At 49.3% G+C, this 17,700-nt stretch overlaps 2 protein-coding genes across 4 annotated transcripts in view; one reads left to right on the top strand and one right to left on the bottom strand.

The window, feature by feature from the left end:
• Positions 1 to 8,754, bottom strand: part of AP1G1 (adaptor related protein complex 1 subunit gamma 1) — a 45,104-nt gene extending 36,350 nt beyond the window's left edge. Inside the window, exons 1-2 of one of the 2 annotated variants that reach the window (XM_064519890.1) lie at positions 8,582 to 8,754; positions 3,552 to 3,641 (exon numbers count right to left, since the gene is read on the bottom strand). In XM_064519890.1, the coding sequence (XP_064375960.1) occupies positions 3,552 to 3,563 (12 nt within the window). In that variant the 5' untranslated portion in view covers positions 3,564 to 3,641; positions 8,582 to 8,754. The remainder of the gene's footprint in view (positions 1 to 3,551; positions 3,642 to 8,581) is intronic. The other variant, XM_064519891.1, reaches the window with a different exon arrangement.
• Positions 8,755 to 8,904: 150 nt separating this feature from the next.
• On the top strand, positions 8,905 to 17,588 carry ATXN1L (ataxin 1 like). Of its 2 annotated transcripts, none has more exons than XM_026104266.2 (2): positions 8,905 to 9,847; positions 10,755 to 17,588. In XM_026104266.2, the coding sequence occupies exon 2, from the start codon at positions 10,865 to 10,867 to the stop codon at positions 12,941 to 12,943; it is 2,079 nt and encodes a 692-aa protein (XP_025960051.2). In that variant the 5' UTR covers positions 8,905 to 9,847; positions 10,755 to 10,864; the 3' UTR covers positions 12,944 to 17,588. The 2 variants fall into 2 exon arrangements, with proteins under 2 accessions (XP_025960051.2, XP_064375962.1); XM_064519892.1 differs by lacking the exon at positions 8,905 to 9,847 and adding an exon at positions 10,265 to 10,394.
• Positions 17,589 to 17,700: the final 112 nt, after the last annotated feature.

Below are 17,700 nucleotides of genomic sequence, written 5' to 3'. Positions count from 1 at the left end.
AATCCTTCCATAGCTTTAGAATCAAACTGTCACCTTACTATTCATTCCTCTTTTCCAAATCACTTATGAATACGCTTAATGGCACAGTTTCTCGGAGAGCCCTTTAATAACCTCTTTCTATCACGAAAGCAGACAGATTTTCTATCATTGTCTGGCCACCTTTGTTTCTATCCCTTAGCTAGTTATTAATTCACAAGAGGATCTCCCTTGCAGAACTGCACAGTCATGCGATAAAAATCTTTAGTGAGAACCTCTGCCAAGACTTCTGAAAAAATCCAACCATCTTATAATCCAGACCACACTTACGCATTTACTAATAACCATCAAGAACCACATCAGTTCCTATGTCCTATGCTGGAGCTCCTTTAAAAATCTGGCATCACACAAATCACCAGCTGTTCCAGTTGTAAATAAAGTGTTAAGATGGCCACACACCAGATTTGTGAGCTAAACAGCTTTGAGTTCCTTTAGAAATGCTGGTGAGCTTCACTTTCTGCTGGAAATTTGTTATTACTAATTTTACCTTGGGGTAACAAAACAGAGCCCTATCCAGGCGCAAAGTCTTTAGGTGTTACTGAAACAAAGAAGAAATGCATCTATAACTAGTTCTGTTCCACACTGTGGTATTGGGAAAATGAGTTATAAACACCAACTGAGAAGAACAGTAAGGATGGGAAAATAGATCATTGAGTAAGAATACAATATGAAGATGCTTTAAACAATTTAGCAGTTCTTACACTTTCTTTTTATGGGATCTCCCAGAAAGTTTGTTATATTTAAAAGACATACTCATACATCGCTTCCACATAACCATCAGCAAATTAGTTCTCCTAAACCACCTCATTGTCTCAGTTCCCACCCCTACAGCATAGACGTTGACCACACTGGGGTGTTGAAGAGATACTGGTTTAAGTAACTCTGTGATTGCAGTATTATCCCAAGCAGCAGCAAGGTGAACCAAACATGGTCAGTTTTGCTACAACCTACAGAATGACTTCATAGTTTCTTCCTACTACTTGTATCAGAGGCATCTGCATATATAGGAATCAAAGCTTCCTTTTTGCATAGAAAAGATTTTCCCTAGGCTCCCTTTAAAAAAGAAAGCTTAAAATTAGCCAGCGTCAACTGAGTTTCTCCCCTTCTACACCACTGTTAAGGAAGATCCTTATATGACACCTCCATGTAGATTTTGCAAACTGAGCAGCAGAACTGCCTGATACTTATTCTGTCAATATTCACTTATTTTCACTTCTTTCACCTAATACAAGTCACAGAATTGCACAGAACGCTTGAGGTTGGAAGGGACCTCTGGAGATCATCTAGCCAAGCAGGGCCACCTAGAGCATGTTGTCCAGTCACATACCACTACAACGCTGCAAGCAACCCTCCACCAGGTCGGGGGGGGGGGGGGGAAGTTGCGTGACTTGAGTCTGAAGTTAAGTCTTAAGTCTGAAGTCCTCCTACATTAAAAAACAAAAAACTTTTACCCATATCATGCCTACCACATCACACTTTCTTTACCGTTTGACTTAAGCAGCTCCTGACTTCTTACAATACAGAGCAATGCTAACCACATGCTGATCAGTGTTTTTCACTTCCTATATATAAAAAAAATAATTTAAGAGAAAATTACCTAGATTTTGACTATTCTTTTGGCCAGAGCTAACCAAGTTGTGCCTTAAGACCACATGCTGCTAACAAATACTTCAATTACAGCTCTTATGCCAGTGACTACATCAGGTGACAAGCATCAAGACAGCATTGACACAGGGTCTTTGAGTAAATTACCAGACTGGGAGAAAGCAAGCCAGCAGGTACAACTGAGGAAGGTACTACCGCCTTCATTTAAAGACATATGTGCATGCACGGCTCAGACACATTTGATGAGGGGGGCCAAGGATGTTTGCGTAGCTATTTTCATGTCTTGCTTGTTAGTCACTCCCAGAGCTAAGGTTAGCAGCATAGGTCTCATGGTCATCAAGCAAACCGAGATTCATAGTTTGTGGGGGTCAAAAAAGCCGATCAGCCTAAATCCAAGCCATCTGTGCCAACAAACCAACTTTTGTGCAGGTACCACAGGATTTCCTAAAACATTGTTCAGAACCTCAATTTCACTTTTTTCTTAGACGATAACTCCTTTAGCTTCATGAGGCCCATATGTTGTTACACTCAGCAAGGTGACCCAATGAGTCATCGAAAACGCTTCCTGTACAATCAATCCCATGTTCCTCTGGATGTCTCTTATTTAGGGGGCAGACTGTAACTTATTTAATAAGCCCATAAACCTATCATTTGAAGCAGCGCAATTGCAGGCCAGAAGCATGCATTTTGCAAACTTGGTGAAAAAGCCATCAGAAGAGGCAGAATGGAAGGAAAAAGTTAAATGAGTATTCCTACAGGATGGCAAGCATCTAATTTACACAAGCTAGCAAGTACTTCTCCTGTTGGTTATAAATCAAATCAGTATGTACTTGCAGATCATAATGTACAGCTAAGAAAAAAGAAGAAAAAAATGCAAGAGAAGACTGTACTGGCTTTACTTTTCCTGCTTTTTTTTTTTCCCTGGAAGAAATACACATAAATGTCCTCCTCTCCCTTTAGTCAAGTTAACTTTAGACATTCCTTGTATTCCTATCATTTTTTCTAGGATTCAGACCAATTACAAGAGAGCAGTAAGAAATAAAAACAATTTTCAGGCACATGTTGCAAGCAATCCACGACTGGAGACTAGACTCACTGAGCACACCGACAAGCTGTAACGGAAAGGGCACAAGGTCTCTCGCGTCCTCCGTGCATATACAGCTGGTACTGCAGGGAGCTGCAGCACGGTGAAAGGCACCAAGAATGGAAGAGGGCTCCAGCAAGGCCCAAAAGATGATTAGACAATTATTTATGATTTTCCTGATCACATGGACAAAGAATGGACAACACCCAGAGTACCAGAGCATGGCTCTGCCAAAGCAGTAAAACAGTAACGGTATCAAAATCCCACTGGGACTTGAAATATGACCACGCAGACTTCGCTAAGAGAAGGAATTAGGGCTATACATCACTGAACAGATTATTAATGAGAGTCGGAACAAAAAATACTAAAAAACTGTAAGACCAAAAGATGAATGGCATTAAACAATTTAGAGCTAAGAACAATTAAAACACTTAGTGACCTACTCATTTTGACTACGCAATCTCTGTCTTGAAATCAGAATGTCTATGGAGCGTTTGAAAAATTTAAAAATTCAACTTTAGGTGACAACTACAAAGCAATTATATACCAAACTGCCAAGAAAAACAATTTTAAGGGCTTCGCTATATTACAGAAATGCATTTTATTGCACAAGATGACTGACTTACTAGCAGAGAGAGGACAAGCACATTGTCTGGGAATATAGACCCCAAGTTTAACTCCAGCTGGCTAAAAGCAGCTTAGAACTTCCCTCTAAGTGGCAGGTCTTGTTTTTCAGGATTAGTTAACATTTTCCCTCAGTACAGCCATATGTGTTTATTCTTTACACACTAACATAAATAACAAGGTAAGTTTTAAAAGTAATTACCTCTTTCCTCATTTTGTTTACATCAGTAGTTTTCCTCTGTCTTTTCTTTACCAACCACAAGCTCTAGAATTCAGGGACGGTCCTGAATACCTGGAAAGAACCTTGCAGTTCATATTTACAAAATCTGGTAGGGTCAAACACAAAACTCATCAACTCTATTTTCCTCTTTTCATTTCCAAGGCCTTACCCTTTTGTGTAACCTACTATCGAGGCCAGATTGTTCTGAAACATGGTGCCTTTACAAAATAAATAAATAAAATTAAAAAAATAAAAAACACCTTTTCTCAGCTTTTCTTTCTACTCTTTGGATTGCATGAAAGGCGTTAGCTCAATTTTCTTCCCTCTGTCGCTGAACAAGTAATCAGGGCTTTCTTTCCTTACCCAACTCATCCTACTAAACTATGCACAAGTGAAAACATTTCATTATTATCAGGAAAAAAACCAGAATATTAAGAACATACAGTTTTAGTGTAAATGGTTATTTTCTCTCTATTCTATAGTCTTTCAGTACTTAGCTTGTGTTGTTTCAAAATTTCAGTTTTTACTCAACAAGTCATCATGCCAAAGAGATTCAACTATAGAATCTTGCTAAAAAATCTCTCTTAGAATAATACCATAATACTCAAATATGATTGATAACCAAATAATTTGTATTATATTTGCAAGAAGCACCCAGTAATACCAAAACTCCACATGTAAACAAGTCTCAAGTGCTTCAGCTAAATTATATTCATCTACTAGGTACTGCATGTAAAGTTAAAAGGACTTACAAGCCTTAAACATTCAATTGAGTCAAAATCCTACCCTCTGGAATCTATTTAGAAATGTTAGCATATCTCTAAAAATATTAAAACCACACTTCCAATACAGTAATGAAATCTAACAACCTGGTTAGGCAATTATTTTTTTTTAAAGTATCAGCCACAAACATTTTAAAATTCCATTATTATTTACTCTTGAATTCTGGAAACAATAAGATGCAAGACCCACTGAGGCTCATGGAATTATTCATAGAATGGCTTCACCATTTGGGGGAATGTTTCTCAATTTTTAATCCAAACAAGATACATACCTAGTCATAGCTCCTGCTGAAAGTAGTATTTCTGAATTTGGCTCATTCTAAAAAGCAACCCAAACAATCTAAAACAGACAAATGAAGTTGCTGCACCCCAACTCATGCATAAGCAATCACACTCCTCAAGCAAAAAGAGCTTTTGGGAAGTTGCGTAATTAAAGCCTGACCCAGCTCCCACTGAAATCAGTAACAGAACTCCCCCATTTGCTTCACTAGAACTGAATAAAGCCTCCTGTACAGAAACGGGAAGAGGAAGATACGCCTAGACTGTATGAGGGGAAAAACTGCAACAGTTAACTAAAATTGACTGATGGCCTCACCTCCACACTGCTATCAGTAGGCTTCACACTACTATCAGACCCTTCAAAAAAAAAAAATTATACATCGGCAGTAAAAACAGAAGTGTAAATACGTATTACAAATAAGGATCAAGCTGTGAAGAAAAATACTAGAAGTACTGGTACATTGTCTAGTGCTGTCAATATTTATACAGGAAACGGTAAACACACAACCAAGGAGCACGGTCACCATCAAGAAGGGCAAAGGCAACACCAAGAGTTAACAGGAAAAGCAACCAACCATACAACATTCAAAGCGGAAAAACAACCTCTTTTGACAAATAACTATTTAACAGAACAGAGAAACCTGTAAAGTAGAAAACAGGTAATGCTGAGAAACCAGAAACAAATTAAGAGGGGAGGGAGGGAGCATTAAAATACAGTATGATAATAAAAAGGCAAAGTGACATGCATTACACAAAGATAGCGTGGGGAAAAAAAATGGAAAAAAAGACCACCTAAAGCAAGATCTGAGAGACAGTCTCAGAGGAAGTGATGGTACTATTTCCAGTTACATTCAAAAACAAGAAATGTAGCACAAGAGTACTCCAGAGGCAAAAGCCACCATGCTGTTCAGAAAGCAAGGGAGGAAGAGAGCATCCCTGGCCCTTGCTTGTCAGCTGTCTCAACAACCTTTAGTTTGAACAAATCCTATGAGCGAGCCAAACCAAACGCAGCCCTATCTCTCTTTTCTCTTTGCATCCTGCAGCTACACCCCAACAACAGAACTGAGTGAGACTAGGTGAGCACTTCTGAGGCGGTTCCCATTTCTGCACAACAGTACCGACGCCCCAAATCAAATGGTTCCTGAACTGGCTTCAAAAGATTCACTGAGCTTTCAGTCATTGTAAAAATTATCCTCTAACACCTACCAAAAGAGCAAATAAGTATTTCTTCTTTTTCAGAAGCTAACAAATCAAGGGGTGGGAGAAAAGTTAACATGCCTACATAGCTGATCAGTGTGATGGACAATACAGATTTCCTGGCTTCTGTTCCTATACCTCAGTCATGTCTGACTTGCATTAGCTCCATCTTTATCATCTGCTTCCAGCTTCCCAACTATCTTTATCTGGTAATCTGGTTATTTTATTTCCTGTTCAGTCTCTTGCAGAGTTAAGATTTCCAAAAAAAGAAATAAAATCTTCTGTTTGCTATTCCATTATGAAAAAGAAAAGGACTTCTTTACAGGGTTAATGCCAAATGAAAGACGAGAGACAGCTTTTTTGTTTTTAAAACATGCATTAATACACACTCTGTGATATCTTCAGGTAACTTCTGCCATGTCCTAGGAAGTTCTAACCTTAGACTGTACCTCGAGCATCTCTGCCAAACTGCAAATAAGGCTAATAATACTTTTTGTAATATTAGCAGAGATTCATTTGCACTCACACTACAATAACTCTGACCTTTGAGTAACAGCAACCTGGGCTAGATTTAAATGAGACTCGTCATATATTTACTTTATTAACCTCAAAACCCTCATCCAATAAGGTAATACTACTACCAAGATAGATTAGACCCTTTTCCCCAGAACACACCAAAATATCATCTAGAACAAATTAACGTCACTTTCAATCAGAAGAGTTTTTTGCTGTTATTAAAAACACCAACAAACAGCCCATCTCCAAAGCACAATCTGAAGTTATATACATTGCCAACTCAATAAGAACATAAATATTCATGCAAAAAGAGGCACAAGAAGCATTTCTGAATGAGTGCTGCTTGAAGCAGCTAAGGTTTTTATCATCCCTTACACTTTGAAAGGCAACTTTCCAAATCTGAACTGCATTAACCAGTGCAGTCTCTGTCTTCATGCCTTTTAACAGAGAACTTCGATTTCTTTGTTGCACCTTACAACCATTCTACACCATTGTGTGTCAAACTTACTGATATCATTAGTTTACCCTGATGCTAACTCAAAGCTCTGTGCACAAAGAAATTGCCAAGAAGCAGAACATTTTATCTTCCTTAATCTCTGGCCAGGACACAGCAAGCAAAGGTACTGAAGGACCTGTCCACTCTTACTATACCAGCTCTAGAAAAAAGTCAGATTAATAGGAACAGAAGAAGAAAAGAATGCTCTTCTTCCTTCTATCAAACAAGGAGGAAATCTAAAAGTTATATTATGCACAGAAGAGAGGAAAAACTGGATCCCCTTGCAAAAGGATCACCCCGTCCTTTCTTTCTCCTTCTCAACACACAGAAATTTAAAATACCTTCCTCCTTCCTTCTCCTGACATGGAAGAAATGAGAGAAGTCTACACTGCATACTGCCTCAGAAAAGCAAAATCTCTTGCCTTCACTGAGCTCTCAGGTATCCAGTAAAGTTTTCAAGTCCCATGCCAAATACCACAGTGCGCATGAGTGGGCAAAAGAAAGAATTTGGCAGGAGAGTGGGACATGCAAATAAACCAAACAAAAGATAACCAGTGTAGTTTAGAGAAAGGGACAAAAAAGGAAGTGGGCATATGAAAAACAACAGATACACATTATTGCAGAGAAGCAAAACAGAAAAAAGAAAATTAGTAACACTATCTGTTTTGTTTTAAATGTAGGATTCTAGAACACTATACAAGAAAAAAAAAGTCTCTTTTGTTCTGTTTAAGCTAACAGGCATCAAATATACTTTCAGGCCTTGCATGTGAAATGCCACCGTTCCAAAGGGTTTCATAAGGATTCCATGCCCGTTCTGTCCACATTTCGGGCATCAGAAACTAAGATTCATCACTAAGCTTTTAAAAAAAGAACATCATTTACAGTGCAACAAAATACACAATTATTCTATCTGCAGACTTTCAGAAGAATGCCTGCACAAATCAAAAACCATCAGAAAAACATAGCTAGTCTTACGGTTTGGGAGAGGAGAAAAGGGGAAACAGAGAACTCCACCAGTCTTCAAGAAGGGACGTGAAGCTGTCTTTAGTAACAGATTTTTGAACAACAGTAGTCTACCACTAGCACAAACCTATGCTTGCGATTTACTGCAAATGCCTTTGGCCAGAAACCAGATGTTTTTGCCTCCATTAAAACTTATGCAACTGTGAGAGTATGTGCAAACACCGTCAGAATGACACAGAGAAACTAACTGCAATGCCCTGGGCCACTGTGCAGCACAAGTGCTAAAAGCCGGAGGAAGGACAGATGCAAGTGTCCAAGCTCCTTTTCAGACCCCCCGAGCCTCCAACGCGAAGTCACACTGTGTTTCGCACCGAGGGAACCTCCACAGCAGCTCTGCGCTTTCCACTGCAGAGAAGTTGTGCGAGGTTTCCCGAGTCCCAGTCCCGGGGGGAGCAGAGGAGCCAGCGCCGTCTCGGAGCACGAGGAAGAGGCAGCGCCGCGGCAGCGCTGCCCTCCGCCTCGGGCGGCAGCGGGGCAGCCGGGCGGAGGGCGAGGCGGCGGGGCCGGGCGCGGCGGGGCGGCCGCGAGGAGCCGCGCCGGCGGAGGCCGCGGCAGGGCAGCGGGCGGCGCCGGAGACGCCAGCCGAGGCTGGCACCAGGCCGCGGCCCGCAGAGCGGGGAGCGCCGGCGGCAGCGCCGGGGCAGGGGCCGCTGCGGGCCGCGGGCACCGACGGGGCGCGGCGCGGGGAAGCGGGCGGGCGGGCGGCGCGGCCCACTCACCGGGCCGGTCCCTGCAGCGGAGACAGCGGCGGCAGCAGGAGCCAGGCATTCAAAATGGCGGCGGCGCGGCCTCAGCACCGATACCGCAGGCGGAGGGATCCGCGGCCCGGCGCTATGCTCTTGGTCTCCCGGCCGCTGTCGGCGGCGGGGAGGGCCGCAGCCGCGGCGGCCTCGGCGGCGGCAGCCCCAGCGGCGGCGGCAGCCCCAGCGGCGGCGGCAGCCCCAGCGGCGGCGGCCTGGCGGAACGGGCTCCCCGCACTACTTTCCCTGGCGGAAGCACCCGCGAGACTGCTCGGTCGAGGTGACGTGCGACTCCCGCGGCCGTCACTGATGACGTCACGCGCCGGCGTAGTCCCCCGCGGCGAGCGCGGCCCCGTGGTGCGGCCGGGCGGGTCGCGCTGCCCCGAACGGGGGTTCCGGCCGCGCACGCGGCAGGGTGGCGGGGAGCGGGGGGGCGCCGCCGCCGGGAGGGCCCCGCTGCCCGCGGGCCTCGGCCGGGCCGCCCCGCGGTGAATCCGCCCCGGCAGCTCGGGCGGGGCCGGCGGGAGACGGCTCAGCCGCCGGGGTCCACAGCGGAGGAGCAAAAAGGGGATCAGAAAAGCGTGCAGCAGGGAGGCCCAGCGCTGACCGCGCTGTGGGGAAAGTGCCGGCGCGGGAGGCCTGTACACTGGTGGGAGTCGGGAACCCGTATCAGAGAAAGGATCATTCTTAACCTGCCGGTTTCCTACAGTTTTTCCTCAAGTACGTGCTTAACTCTTTGGAGACGGGAGACTGTGCAGTGCAGTCCACGTGGCTGACAATACACTTTCATGTTGGCAGTCACGTTAAAAGCACAAACCAGAATTCCTGATGCGATGTGGGAAACTCTTTCTGAAGCCAGTCCTGCAAAGGAGACAGGCTGTGCAATAACCACAGCATCCAAGGAATGACTCAGGCTTTTTTTCCAATCTATGTTTCAAGAAAAAGAAATCTCTCTCTATACACACACATACATCGACCTTACGGGATGCGGGAAGCAGGTGCTTCTCAGGCTTCAGGACACTGCTGTACGGATGGAAGTACTGAATCCTCGAGTCAGAGGGGCGTTATATATGAAATATAATGAAAGAAGGATCTGAGAAAGGGGATCCAAAGCCTGCCTTCCTGCCCAGCTTTCCTCTCTGCACTTCCCAGGATCTTCTGCCCACACCATAAAAATCAATGAATGCTAAGGAACAACAAACGGGACACGCCGGCAGCAACAAGACGAGCAGGAGGCCGCCTGGGGTGCGTGTGAGCGCACGGGCTACGAGAGCGTGCAGGCGGGCAGAAGAGAGCGGCAGTGCGGAGGCAGGAACGGGAACGGGAAGCTCCCCCCGGGGAGTCACGTAACGGGCTCCTGTGGCCGCAGCCAGGCGGGTCGCGGCGGTTCCAGTGCTCCCGGCTGGTCGCCTGCACGGGCCCGTCCAGAGCGCAGCCCAGCAGCGTCCGGTGCCCGCGGCCCGTCCCCGGGTGGCCAGCACCGCTCCCTCCTCGGGACGCGCCTCCTCCCGCGGGCAGCGCCCGCCGCGGGGGCCCGGGCTCCGCGCACCCGCCCGCCGGCGCCGCCATGGAGGGGAGGGGAGGGACCCGCCGCGCCGCCGTTGCCGGGACAACCCGCGCTCCGGGGCGGCCGGCGTCAGCCGCGGGCGCGTGACGTCGCGGGCGCCCTCACTTCCGGCGCGCGGGGCGCGTCATCGCGGCGCGCCGCAGGCGGGGAGGGGTCGGGCCGGAGGCGGCGGCGGGCGGCGCCGGGGCCGATGGGGGTCGCGGCGGAGGAGCCGGGCGATGGCGGGTGAGTCGCGGGCCCCGGGCGGGGCTGCGGCGTCCCGGCTCCGCGGGCGGCGGCGGGGCGGGGCGCGGCCGGGGCCCCGGGGGTGGCGGCGCCCTGGGGCGCCGGGCCGGGCCCCCTCCGTCCCGGTATTCAGGAGTCCTCCCGCTGCCGGGCCGCGGCTCGCCGCCGCCCTGTTCTCGGCGCTCTGCTGGGAGCCGGCGGCGGGGGCTCCCTGCGCCCGCGGGGCCCGGTGCCCGGCGGCGGGGGCTCTCGGTGCCCGGCGGCGGGGGCTCCCTGCGCCCGCGGGGCCCGGTGCCCGGCGGCGGGGGCTCCCTGCGCCCGCGGGGCCCGGGCTGATGGCTCCCTCTGTTCCCGGCGCAGGTGAGACGGCGGCCAGCAGCGGGGAGCCGGGAGCTGGCGTGCGGCAGCCCCTTCGGGTGCCCCCATGAGCGAGCCTCGCGGCCGGGCCTGCCGGGACACCGTGTGGCGCCATGCGAGCGGGCCACGAGCGGAGCCAGGAGTGCCTGCCCCCCAAGAAGCGGGACCTGCCTGCCGCCAGCGTGGGCGCAGAGGCAGGGCGGGCCGGGAGCGCCCAGGCCTCGGGCGAGGGCCCCGAGTGGGGCCGGGCGGCAGGCCCGGGCCCCGCGGCCCTGCGCTATGGCCCGGGCGACGGCGCGGAGGCCGTGGCGGGGCTGACGGTGGACCAGTATGGGATGCTCTACAAAGTGGCGGTGCCGCCCGCCACCTTCTCCCCCACGGGCCTGCACCCCGTGGTGAACGTGAGCCCCCTGCCGCCGGCCTTCAACGTGACCTCGCCGCTAATCCAGCACCCGGGGGTGCCCTACCCTCCCATCCACTACGCGCAGATCCCCCCGACGTCTCTGCAGTTCATCGGCTCTCATTACACGGTGCCCTATGCTGTTCCTTCTGGCTTCCTGCCTAGTCCTCTCCTGTCTCCTTCCACCAACCTCACCGCCTCTCACGTCCCTCACTTTGTGCCATACGCCTCTCTCTTCACGGAAGAAGCCGCTCCTTCCCCTCAGACTACCTCTCCTACCCACACCTTCAACAAATCTGTTTCTGCCATCTCGCCTTCCGGCCAGATGCAGCACCATACTGGGACCCAGCCATTAGATATTGCACCAGGTAGAATTCCTGTTTATTACCAGATGTCCCGCCTCCCACCAGGGTATTCGGCATATGAGACACCTACAGCAAGTGGAAGCCCAGATCCTCCTCAGCAAGACAGTCAGCTGAGTTCAGAGGTAGTTGCTGCCAACGGTGGACAGAGACATCTGGAGCATAATGTGGTGAGGAGGACCAGCGAGGCTGTGGACTCTGCCAGCAGTAAAGCTGAAGACTGTCTGCCAGGGGCTGCAGTGGGATGTGTGGTCGATGGACAGTTTCTTTCAGGTTACCAGACTTTGAGAACAGAGGTCTCTGTGCCAGCTCACAGAAGCACCCCAGACGCTGATCTGGAGGTTCAGAGGGTGGTGGGGGTGTTGGCGTCTCAGGATTACCATGTTCTGGCAGCGCAGAGGAAGGATGACCTGAGCCCTTTAAACCTTTGCCATAATATCCCTGATCAGCAGGGGGAGTCAAGGGACGTTTTGAGGAGCACAGTGGAAAGGGCTGCTGCTGAGAAAAGCCAGTCCAGGAGTCCATTTGTAATGTCCCCTGAAGAGATGGTTAGACAAAGACAATTAACCAAAGGAATGGTAATAGCCAACGGCAAGCCAGTCCTGGTGCCTGCTGTATCTGAGCCCGTCAGGTCTTCCTCTTCAGATACTCTGGTGAGGCAGAGCCCAGATGCGCAGGCTCGAGGAAGCACGCTTGAAAAGGACTTGACCCAACTGCAGCCACCCAGCTCCTCGCACTTGCCCTCTCACTTCATGAAAGGAGCCATCATCCAGCTGGCTACAGGAGAGCTGAAGCGGGTAGAGGACCTGCAGACTCAAGACTTCGTTCGCAGTGCTGAGGTGAGCGGGGGCCTGAAGATCGACTCCAGCACCGTGGTGGATATTCAGGAAAGCCAGTGGCCTGGGTTTGTCACGTTGCATTTTGTGGTTGGGGAGCAACAAAGTAAAGTGAGCATTGATGTGCCCCCAGAGCATCCCTTCTTTGTGTATGGCCAGGGCTGGTCCTCCTGTAGCCCAGGGCGGACTGCCCAGCTCTTTGCTCTGCCCTGTCACAGGCTGCAGGTGGGCGATGTCTGCATATCAATCAGTTTACAGAGCATGAATGGCAACTCTGCTTCTCAGGCTAACTACCCTCTCACGGGTCAGTTGATATCTACTAGAGAGAGAGCTGAAAGAACAGCGCAGGGGTCCAGAGAGCCACCTGACAGAGCTGCCGAAAGGAAGAGCCACCCAGAAAGGGATAGTGCAGCCCAGGGCTCTCGTGAAGAAACCTCTCAGCCTGAGACTGGCAGTCAGCACAGCTGGACAGCCCCAGGCTTCCAAAGATACAGCGTGCAGGCAGAGGAGCCTCGGCCGTCTCTGCTCCGTCCCTTTTTCATTCCCCAGGAGGTCAAGCTGTCTATTGAAGGGCGTTCCAATGCGGGGAAGTGATCCCTCTGAGGCTGTGAGCTAGGGTGTGCCCCGTGCGTGAGCCTCACCTTCAGCAGGTGAAGAAATTGCACAGACTTTGTGACAGGTTCACCAGCAAGGCTGCTCTCTGCCCTGCAGAACTGGATTCACTCCAGTTCGGTCGCTGACCAGATCCTCTTGGGGAATCGAGAGGGCTCCAGTGCCTCAGGGAGCAGCAACAGGCTAGTTGGGGTAGAGAACGGGGGTGTGCTCAAGAGCTTGTGACAGGAGCATTCCGGAGGTTGGGGCTTTGCACCTCCCTGAATACCTGGTTCCCTGCAGGGCAGGGTCTGAGCATTCAGGATAGGCGGGGAGATGAGAAGGGCAGACACAGCTTAAGGTAGCAGATAAAGTTGCTGAAGATTTTATTCCTCCTTTCTCATGATGGGGAAAGATGGGTCCCCACTGGAGTTTAGGGGGCACTACTCCTAGTATCCCCTTTCTTCACACATGCACTTTAAAAGGACCGTTCACCGATGGAGCTCTTGAGGGCAGGCTGCAGATGCTTCTCTGATGGTTCTGTTTATTGTCTCTTCCACTGAATCCAACCGCTCTTTATTCTTGCAAAGAATCTAGAGAGATCTGCATGAATGACAGAAATTGGAGAGGAAGGACCAAAAGGATGGGTTTAGGTGCAGGTGAATAGGAAACTGTGGAAAAGACTTGAGCACTTGGGATGGGACATAAGTTGGGATGGGAGATGTCAGTTTCCTGCTAAGAAATACATTTAATTATTTGACACCAAATCAAATCTTTCTTCCCATGTTCTTAACCCTTAAATAAATAAAAAAAAAGCTTCTCTTAGGCCTAAAGCTTTTGCTGAGGTTTAGCCTACAGGTGATTTTCTTTCTTTCTTTCTTTCTTTCTCTCTCTCTCTCTCTCTCTCTCTCTCTCTCTCTCTTTTTTTTTTTTTTTTTTTTTTGAAAGCTGGAGTAAAATACATTTAGCATTCTCTAGGGAAGGATGGAAAAACATTCTTCTACTGTGAGAAGACTGAGACTATTTTGTAATTAAATCAGAAGAAAACTTTCCAGATGGCTAATTCTTCACTGCAGGCAATTTTCTGAATAAGCTCTAGACAACAGACAAGTGTTTGTGCATGTGCAGGCAAGGTACAAAGCTTCTCTTAATTACAGTTCCATAACTGATATAGGGACTAAAAATATCACAGCACCATAGGGCATTTTTAGGTGTTTTTCTGTTTGTTGTTCTGATGCTTCACTTTGGAGTTCCTCTGCAGGACAACATGGTAAAATTGAGTCTAGCCTCTTTCGCAGTGAGATCGAATATAAATGTATATTAATACCTCATTATGGTAATAACACTCCGTTCAAGTAAAGGTTCCTGTAGTTACACTAATTTGCCCTCTCTGACAGTGTGTTATGAAACCAACTCTAAATGCTTAGCTAGAATAAAAAAATAGCCACTGCTATGTTGAAGATAAGTCTTCACTCTGACTTAACTTGGGTTTAAGTATTCCTTGTATTAAGGTGCCCATCTCTGTGCTAGGACCATGCTTGCGAGAGGGTATTGGGTTTCTTTTTAGTGTGCAGGCCCCCAGTAGACTCCTGCTGCTGCTCCTAATGTTTAGCATCCCATTTGCTGTCTCCTTTTTCTCATCTTTCTGAGCTTTTCTGTCAGGCATGCCTAGCTGTCAGGGCATGGCTTCTCTCCCTCCGTGAATGCCTTGTGTGTCAGCATCTCCCGCCTGTGTCACCGTCCTTCTGCTGAGCTTGTAGTGCTTTCCCCTCAGGACTGTTCCGTATACTCTTCAGGAACGTGCCCTGCAGCTGACTGGCTTCAGTCGGCTGCGTGGCAGAGCGGTGCTCTGCTTAGGCGTTAGCAAGTTAGAGAGTCTGCAGAAGGTTCCTTCCCTCCAGGGCATCAGGCCTCTTGTCTGAGCCTGCTGCTCGCTGTTCATGTTGCCTTCGAAATGCCTGCACCAGAAGAACAGTTTCTTTTCAGGTCATAGCTGAGATACACTCTGCTCTTGCCTTCAGTGTTTGTGCCTCACAGGGGTTTTCCCAGAGTGAGGATGCTGCCTGTATCTGTAACTTCCCCAAATGACACGCTGCTTCCAGTCAGTCTCGTCAACTGCATTTGGAAATATAAAGTCACGGTGATGTTGTTGTGTAAAGATTCTGCCTCCTTGGATGCAGGAGCCGTGCGAACGGATACTGTTTTCATGGCACTGTTTGTCAGTAAAACGCACTGTCTGGGTCCAGGTGCCTGGCCTCGTTGCCTTGTTCCTCGTGTGTCTCCCCTTTGCTACTCATTGGACTCTCCTACGCAAAGACCGCAGTCAGTGTTGGTTAGTATATAACGCTCAGGATCTCCAGGATGTCTGTGGCCACCGGCAGAAAGCAGAGGAGCCCGGGTTCTGTCACTGTTCCTTGCGTGGTGCGTGCAGAGGAGTTCGGGGCGGTGGCAGACAGCTAAGAAAGGCATCTCACATACGTATGGCGTGTGCACGTGGAAGGGCTGGCTGCACGCACAGAGGGAATGTCTGAGCCCTTGAATGGTGCAGAGCCTCTCGTGTGCCTCTCTGAGCACAGAGATTTCTGTCTGCTAGAGAGAGGGTTTGGAGAGACTGCCTTGTCTTGCGCGTTGCTGTCCCTGCTCCTAGATTTCAGCTGCACTGATCAGTGGTCTGAAAGGGCAGGCACGACGTATGAGACAGGATGCTGTGAGGCTGAAGTAACTTCGTGCCCTAGGCAGCTGAAGGGCTGTACAGGTGCTCTCCCGTGTTTTCTCCTGGCCGCTGGCCTGGACTGCAGCCCGTCTGTGCATCTGTGGAGGAGCACCGCTCCGAGCTCTGCGGAGGAGGCAGGGTGAGCCAGACCTCCGTGCTGCTGCCCAGCCTCCCCCTCGGTCCCCCCGTGCATGTTTCGGCTGCCGGCTCCTCTGCGGCAGCAGCGGTTTGGGCACATCTCATGGCGGGGTACTGCAGTGAAGAACGAGCACCTGGCTGCTTGCCCCAGGGGCCACGGGTAAGGAGAGGGCACTGGAGGTCCTCTGGCCCAGTTTGGCAGTACTCATCATCACTGGAATCTGTCTTTGTTGGGTTGGGCCACGTTGCTTCAGCTTCTGTGGTGCCGGTCGTTGCGTTGAGCGTCCAGGCTCTCCTGAGACTGAGTGTGAGACAGGCTCTGCTATAAGCAGAAAGGCTGTGAGTGAGCCCAAGGAGGAGGCTTTTATTTCGCTTAGGTTTACAGGGAAAGGAGGAGATGAAGCCAGGAAGACACTGTGGAATGAGTTGGCCACCCAGGCTTTTCTGCTGGCAGAGATGTGACAGGCTTCTCGGAGGGATATACCGTTTCCCTGCTGTAACTGTGAAAGGAGGGAGAGCTGTGGTCTGTGCTGTCTGGAGGAGGGGGCCTCCTGGCCTGGCTCTTCTCTCCGTCTCGCAGGGAGGCTGCGGGAAGAGTCTGCGGGATGCAATAATGGGTATCTGCAGCCATCTGCTCCGGCTCGTGAAACATTCCCTGGGTCAGCTGCCCAGCAGAGGCCAGGCCTGTTTCCAGGCTACGTGTACGTTGTTCCTCCAGGAACATGAGACTTGCTCCGAGTGACGAGCGCTCATCACTACCAGACTATGCAGAGGAAGCTCTGTCTGGAAAGGGGGAAAGCCGCAGAGGCCCCTCTGCCGCCCCTTCCCAGCAGCGCGCAAGTATAATGCACTTTTCACATTCAGTGTCCCTGTTCCCTGTCCCCTCCCCCTGACAAAGTCACTGTTCCCAGTAGAGAACTAATAATCCTTGTTACTCAGAAAGTGTTTTAAATGAAACTACAGCAGCTCGATTAGCCCAGATGCTAGTTCCTGCCCGCAGCAGTACATGTGCCTTTCCCTAGCATCACTCACAACTGCTCTTTGTCTTTCAGTCTGTCCTAGGGCCCGAAACTTTGCGGAAGCTGCTAAGATGGCTACGAGTGCACATTCAGTACAGAGTTTGGCCCAGGGTGTGTTCCATGTATAGCTTAAAATGCTGATGGCCAAGGCCCCTCCGCGGCCTCCGCATCTGTCCGTGGAGGACAGACCTTGCCCCTCACGTCCTTCTAGGCTGCAAATGCACCCATGCACATTCTAGTTGTTTTCCACTTCCACGGCACCTTAGAGCCAGGGGAGGGTCTGCCCATGCAAAGCAGAGAAACGGACGTGTCGCGTTGGGGGAACTGGCTGGGCTGCCCTGAGGCAAGGAGGTCTTTGTAGATAAGTGCTGATCCCTCAACTATAATCCCAGTTATGTAATGGCTGTATTAACATGTAACCAACTGCATTGTATCTAAAGCCTTAGAACTAGTCAGGTGCTCCCCTTCGACCTTGTTCCTGCCCCTTTCTTCCTACCTGATCTTTAACAAAGCATTAATAATTCTAAGGATAATCTCTATTTTGTTGTGCTTTTTTTGTAACTGTTTTAAATAAATCAATTTGTACTGTATATTTGTACTTTTGGTGAGATCCTTTTTCCTGTTTTACCATTTTAAGTCTGTACTTGGCTACACACAGATTGTATTTTTATTGTTAATGCTCTTATGAATATTGCATTTAACTTGTTGACTCTGTAAACACAGTATATATCTATATATATATATATATATATATATAAACCAATAGCTTTTCCTTTGGCGTTTGAGACTTTTTGCTTGTCTGTGGCATCAGTGATCATTTGGATGTGGGTTTTCTGGTCTTACGCAAAGTGATCTGGAGACTGCGACATGCACATGGTAAAGGCTCTCTG

This window comes from Dromaius novaehollandiae, chromosome 13, assembly GCF_036370855.1.
Source record: "Dromaius novaehollandiae isolate bDroNov1 chromosome 13, bDroNov1.hap1, whole genome shotgun sequence".
NCBI lineage: Eukaryota > Metazoa > Chordata > Aves > Casuariiformes > Dromaiidae > Dromaius > Dromaius novaehollandiae.
Note: the sequence above shows the minus strand (reverse complement) of the source record. Positions and strands in the feature narration are given on the sequence as shown.